Source organism: Sus scrofa, chromosome 6, assembly GCF_054392235.1.
Source record: "Sus scrofa isolate SSC_HxYL_T2T_F1_AM1 chromosome 6, Sscrofa_HxYL_maternal_Yorkshire_Landrace_v2.0, whole genome shotgun sequence".
Lineage (NCBI taxonomy): Eukaryota > Metazoa > Chordata > Mammalia > Artiodactyla > Suidae > Sus > Sus scrofa.
The window spans coordinates 65903132-65909562 of record NC_139388.1 but is presented as its reverse complement, the minus strand read 5'-3'; the positions used below and the strand labels follow the sequence as shown (position 1 = coordinate 65909562).

The window sequence follows — 6431 nt, the reverse complement described above, 5'->3', positions numbered from 1 at the left end:
GAGGGGAAGGACCGAGACTGTGCATTCTACCCCTGCGGACACTGAGGCTCTGGAGGCGGAGCCGCTTGTCCCGGGTCGGGTCAGGCCAGGTGTAAAGGCGCGAAACCTCGCCCCTGGCTCGCCTGGGGACGTCCTTGTTGTGCCCCTTCTCTCCTCTGTGGAGACTCCCTTGGAGGATGCGGATAAATGAGCAGTCAAAATAACCGCGGAAAGGAGGACGCCGGAAGTCTTCTTCCCACGCAACGCAGGCAAAGCGAGCCGGCGCTCTTGGGCATTTTTTTGGCCCAGCGCCGCCTCCACATGATGCACTGAGTAATGGAGTTGGCGTGGAGCACCCAAGAGTGGATTTGCCCTCCCCTAAGGTGCGAGGGCTGCAAATAAGGGGTGACTTAGAGGACGCTCAGGACTCCAGTGTCAAGCAGTGCAGTTTGCGATGTCTGTAGGAACCGCTAAGTGTTTGTTTCCCATATTTACTCAACTCATGTCTGACCTTTGACAGAGAGTTCCTGCCTGGTTTTGAAAACTAGGGAGTTGATAGCGTGCCCTGTTATTTCAAGTCATAATGCTGGACGAGACTAACAAAAGAATGAGAATAGGAGTTCCTGTTGTGGTGCAGCGCAAAGGCATCAGACTAGTATCCTTGAGGATGTGGGTTGGCTCCCAGGCCTGGCTCAGCGGGTGGGGATCCAGTGTTGCCAGGAACTGTGGTGTAGGTCGCAGACTCGGCTTGGATCCCTGTTGCTCTGGCTGTGGTGTGGGCCAGCAACTATAGCTCGGATTCGACCCCTAGCCTGTCTGCTGAGGGTGCAGCCCTAAAAAGCAAACAAAAAAGAAAAAAAAAAAAAAAATGAATGAGAATAGATGAAGAAAGGAATAGACAGGGGTGAACCCTGAACCAGCTCATCATTGCCTATTTGCAAAAGAGAAACCAACAAAATCATGTTAGTAATTCTAACATCTCTTCTACAAGTATATTAAGCAAAGTCTTAGAAGTAACCTCAGTGGCTGCTTTTATTTTCTTCTCATGACTATGAAGGTGAAAAAATGAAATCCAACTTCTAATAAGCTGAGAATACACATGGTCATTAAAATGGAAACACAGTGTGCAAAAAGTGCCCTCAAGAGATTTAATTTTTTTGTGTGTGTGTCTTTTTGCCATTTTCTTGGGCCGCTCTCGCAGCATATGGAGGTTCCCAGGCTAGGGGTCGAATTGGAACTGTAGCCACCAGCCTACGCCAGAGCCACAGCAACGCTGGATCCGAGCCACATCTGCAACCTACACCACAGCTCACAGCAACGCTGGATCGTTAACCCCCTGAGCAAGGGCAGGGACCGAACCTGCAACCTCATGGTTCCTAGTCGGATTTGTTAACCACTGCGCCACGACGGGAACTCCAAGAGATTTAATATAATTTTTAAGAGTTCTCACTGTGACACAGTGGGTTAAGAATGGTTGATGCCGGGGTGCGAGTTTGATCCCAGGCCTGGAACAGTGGGTTAAATGTGTCCAGAGTTGCCAGGTGCAGCGTAGGTCTCAGCTGAGGCCCAGATTCAAGCCCTAGTCCAGGAACTTCCATATGCTGTGGGTGAGGCCATAACATTTAAAAAAATAAAGTTTTTCAAATTAAAGTATAACTTACAAAGTATTGACTTAGGTCTATAGCAAAGTGATTCTGTTATTCACATACATATGCTTTTTCAGATTCTTTTCCATTACAGGTCATTAAAACATATTGAATATAGTTCCTTGTGCTACGCAGTAGGTCTTTGTTGTTTACTTATTTTATGTATAGTAGTGTTTACATTAATCCCAAACTCCTAATCAGAACCCCAAGCCAACATCTTGGAGCATTTAAAAGATAGATCTGCAATTGTGGGGCTTTTCTTCTCAGAGAAGTAACTGAATTGTTTATAATTAGTCAGTGGTCTGGTCACACAGATATGTGGTTCTGCATCTGCTGGATGTTTCACACTGAGAGAATGAATAGGATATGGTGGTGGGAATAACATTAACGGGGCAATCGCTCGATGAATTGTTTTTAGTCATAAGACATGGAGTTCCCACTGTATGACAGGGCATTAATAATCTGACTGTTGGAGGACTTCCTGTTGAGGTGCAGCAGAAATGAATCCGACTAGGAACCATGAAGTTTCTGGTTCAAAACCTGGCTTCGCTCAGTGGGTTAAGGATCCGGTGCTGCCGTGAGCTGGGATGTAGCTCACAGACCTGGCTCTGATCAATGTTGCTATGGCTGTGGTGTAGGCCGGCAGCTGTAGTTCCGATTGGACCTCTAGCCTGGGAACCTCTATATGCTGAGGGTGCGGCCCTAAAAAGAAAAAAAAAAAAAAAAAAAAAAAAGAGGGAATCTGTCCAATCACATACCAAGTCATGGAACTATGGAGACCTGGTACAAAGTGATTCCGTTTTTATTAATTAGCATGATGCATCTTAAAAGAGAAGAAACACAAGACAGATGAGATACCAGAGCCAGGGGTGCTCCATGGACAATCAAAGGAAGAGGTGTGGACAGGGCTCAGGAGACCATTTGAGTACTTGGAGGCAGCACCCTCCGGGAGTGGGCCCGGACCCAGGGGTGCTCCAGGATCTGGTCCAAGGGCAGCCGATCCGAAGGCTGGTATCTGAGAAGCCTGGAGATCAAGTCCTGAGCCCCCAAAGGCAGGGATGGGGGAAACCTTACATCTACCTGATGAGATCAGAGAAGAAAGAGAAATAAGGTGAACTGCCTTGGTCCATGCAAGGTACGCGCTCTCCCGGATTTCGGCAGACAAGCAGTGTGTGCGCCCCAGGCAGCGCAGGCCCAGCAGCTCCCACCGATTATCTCCCGCACGCGTGCCCGTCCCACCTTGAGGATGCGTCTGTAGGTCTCGTTATGGGAGGCGCTCTCAAAGGGAGGATTTCCCACCAGCAGCTCGTAGCAGAGCACCCCAATGCACCACAGATCCACCTTCTCATTGTACGTTCTCCCCTCGATCATCTCTGGGGGCAAGTAGTCCAGGGTCCCACACATTGTCTTTCTCCTAGAGGAGGGCAGACAAAGGAGCCCCGAGCAGAGGCTCAGTGCAAGGCAAACCTTCCTCCCCCAGCTTCCTGTGACATGCGAGCACCTAGGAGCTTCTGAGCCCTCACCTCCCAAACACAGGAGGTGCAAACCCCCGTTGGTTTTCTTTTTCCCTCTCTTTTTCTTTTTCTGCCATCCCGGGCCAGGGATCAAATCCCAGCCAGAGCTGCAACCTGAGCCACAGCTTTGGCAGCACCAGCTCTTTAACCCTCTGTGCTAGGCTGGGGATTGAAATGGTGCCTCCACAGCACAAACTCCCTAAGCGGGATCATTCCTTTTTGTTATTGTTGTTGTTGTTGTTTTTGTCTTTTTAGGGCCGTACCTGCAGCGTATGGAGGCTCCTGGGCTAGAGGTCAAATAGTGCTGTAGCTGTCGGACTACACCACAGCCACAGCAACGGGGGATCCGAGCCACCTCTGTGACCTACATCACAGCTCATGGCAATGTCGGATCCTTAACAGACAGAGCCAGGCCAGGCTTTGAACCCGTGTCCTCATGGATGCTAGTCAGATTTGCTTCAGCTGAGCCACGAGGGGAACTGCTGGATCATTCTTAACTGGGACCCCAGGGTGCCTCCACATGACCTACCTCAGAGAGGGAGTGTGTACCGACCAGCCAAAGTCTGCAATCTTCACCTCACCCCGGAACCCCAACAACAGGTTCTCCGGCTTAATGTCCCTGTGAATCACCTTCTTTTCATGGCAGTAGGTCAGGGCATCTGCCAGCTCCTCCATTATCTGTGTGAGCCAAGCCAAAGCAGTGCGGAAATGAAGCCTCCATGGAAAGACTACTGACCTCCTTCCCCATCTGGAGCCCTCCCAAATCTCTTGCCTCCTATTTCTAGGTCAGTTCCACTTCCTTAATCAGGGGAGTCCCTCAAAGCCTTTCATGTCGCTTTCCATAAGGTAGTGCAGTTAGATTCTGTTGCTTACCATCAAATAATCCAGACTTATACACACTATTTATTAATAATCTGGGGGTAATCAGAGTATCCGAATGTGAAGCTGTAGGATGTAAAAGTCATTATATAAAGTTTACAGAACGAGGAGTTCCCATCCTGGTTCAGAGGAAACGAATTTGACTCGTATCCATGAGGATGCAGCTTCCATCCCCGACCTCACTTGTGTGTTAAGGATCTAGCGCTGCCATGAGCTGTGGTGTAGGTCTCAGGCATGGCTCGGATCTGGCGTTGCTGTGGCTGTGGTGTAGGCCAGCGGTGGCGGCTCTGATTTAACTCCTAGCCTGGGAACCTCCATATGGCGTGGGTGCGACCCCAAAAGCCAATAAATAAATAAATGTTTACAGAACGAAATTCAGAAATAAAGCAAAAAGCAACCTTGACACTCATGACAGCCACAAGCAGTGACCTTCACCAGCCCACAGTAAACGCAGGAACCCCAGAGCCCTCAGTCCCCCACGTCACCGTGGCTGTCCGCTGTTCATCCAGCGTGTGGCTCTTCTGCAGCTCCTTGTAGAGCTCCCCCCTTGGAGCATATTCTAGAATCAAGTACACCCTGCGGGCATCGTGGAAGTAGTTGTACAGGCGAAGGATATTGGGGTGCCTGGAGGACAGAAGGAGGAAGTGTCAGGAGTCCTCCCCAGGCCCATTCCTGATGCTATTACAAGGGACTGTGACATAAGGGCAACATTGTGCTGGCACCAGAACAACTAACAGTGTGATCTGGAAGTTTGTGAGGAGAAAACAGGGAGCAGGCATCAGGAGTCAGGTATTTGACACAGGGAGATTTACACAGTGTAACTGGGATGACTCACAGAGAAAAAAAATCTTCAAGGTGAAAGCAAAGGAGCTACGCGGGGGCGGGGGCAGTATTAAGGGAAATGCTGAGTTCAGATGTTAGAGATGGAAGAAGAAACAGCAAGAGAGACGAGCTTGGGAATTCCTCCTGTGGCGCAGCAGAAACAAATCCACCTAGCATCCAGGAGGATGTGGGTTCGATCCCTGGCCCCGCTCAGTGGGTTAAAGAGCCAGCGTTGCTGTGAGCTGTGGTGTAGGTCGCAGATCCGGCTGGGAGCCTGAGTTGCTGTGGCTGCGGTGTAGGCCGGCAGCTACAGCTCGATTCTACCCCTGGCCTGGGAACCTCCATATGCCACAGGTGTGGCCCTAAAAAGCAACAAGCAAACAAACAAACAAACAACAAAGAGAGACGAGCCGCGACAGGCATCTCATACAGAGCCTGTCCTTACTGTAGGTGCGCCTGGATTTCAATTTCTCTGCGCAGCTGGTGTTCCAGTCCTTCCTTCTCTATCTGGGACTTGAAGAGCACCTTCAGGGCCACGATGAAATGGCTCTCCTTGAGCCGAGCCAAATACACATTTCCAAATTTACCCTTGCCCAGAGGACGCCCGATTTCAAAGTCATCGATTGTGAGGCGCCGCCTGACAGGAGAGAAAGAAAAGAGCCCTTGTTTCCGAGGTGGGTGGAGAGCCAGGGATCCCTCCTGCGCGCCTTCCTCCTGCACTCTCCCCTGCCTGGGTCCCTTTCCCTCCTCAAGGGCCCAGCCTGGCTGTTGGGGCACTAACGGTCAGTCCCATGAGGCAACACTTCACGCGTGCAGCTTGCTCGCCAACTCTCGGTCAAATCTCCCTTCCTCTCCCAGACACAAGGTGAAGGCGCTCACCCGGTAGGGATGTTCGAAACCGTCTGGCCTGCTGCAGCTACTGAAAACACGACAAGAGACGTCAGCACCTTCGTCTGTGCACCCCCGCCCCCGACAACCGACGTCAGGCCTCTCTTCCCAACCCGCTTTCTCTGGCCCTGGTACTATCCCTTTCACCTGCGGGCTGGACGCTGCCCGACTTCATCACAGCTCTTCGACGGTTCACGAGGAGAAGAGGTGGTGGTGAGGTGGACGCCTGCCGGAGGCGGGTGGACCGTGTGTCCAGGTCTGGGTGATCCTGAGAAGGGGTGGCAGGAGGTCACACTCAGACCGAGGCTCTTCCAAGGCCGACGAGCTCCCACGCCAGCCCTCGGGCAGCGACCGGACGGGCACAGCCTCTCCACAGACTCCTGGCGGCTGGACCCCGCAATTGATTTGAAGAGGCTGGGCAACGCGGCTCTGACCCCATTGGCTGAGAAGGTAGTTCCGGGTCGAGTCCCATTGGTGAAATGTCTTGAGGCTCGGGCAGCGTGCCCAATGGAAGAAACCGAAATGGAGCTTCCGCCCGTGGTTGGAGGCGGGACTGAAGGCTCCGGACCAATGACGAGAGGGCGCGGAGACCGGAAGGCGGGACCGGAGCCCAAACCCCAAAGCAGAGGGAGACTCCAGAAACCGGAAGGGGGAGTTTCTGTAGTCGCGCATCGGAAGGGAATCCTACTAGTAACCCTGAGTT

The 6431-nt window shown here is 51.7% G+C and overlaps 1 protein-coding gene across 2 annotated transcripts; it reads right to left on the bottom strand.

Moving 5' to 3' along the window:
• Positions 1 to 2409: 2409 nt before the first annotated feature.
• On the bottom strand, positions 2410 to 6135 carry LOC110261315 (aurora kinase C). Of its 2 annotated transcripts, none has more exons than XM_021097308.2 (7): positions 5876 to 6135; positions 5720 to 5759; positions 5286 to 5477; positions 4504 to 4642; positions 3669 to 3817; positions 2865 to 3039; positions 2410 to 2705 (listed from the first exon to the last, which is right to left on the bottom strand). In XM_021097308.2, exons 1-7 carry the CDS (start codon positions 5901 to 5903, stop codon positions 2535 to 2537), a joined length of 894 nt encoding a protein of 297 aa, XP_020952967.1. In that variant the 5' UTR covers positions 5904 to 6135; the 3' UTR covers positions 2410 to 2534. The 2 variants fall into 2 exon arrangements, with proteins under 2 accessions (XP_020952967.1, XP_020952968.1); XM_021097309.2 differs by having other exon boundaries at positions 5720 to 5756.
• Positions 6136 to 6431: the final 296 nt, after the last annotated feature.

What these genes read in the sequence shown, in the direction of transcription:
- LOC110261315 (XM_021097308.2), bottom strand. Translation starts at nt 5,903, where the DNA reads ATGAAGTCGGGCAGCGTCCAGCCCGCAG. An exon ending in GTACACACTCCCTCTCTGAG is followed by an intron (nt 3,040 to 3,668) that starts GTAGGTCATGTG and finishes GCCCTCCTCTAG; the next exon opens with GAGAAAGACAATGTGTGGGA. An exon ending in CCTACAGACGCATCCTCAAG is followed by an intron (nt 2,706 to 2,864) that starts GTGGGACGGGCA and finishes TGATCTCATCAG; the next exon opens with GTAGATGTAAGGTTTCCCCC.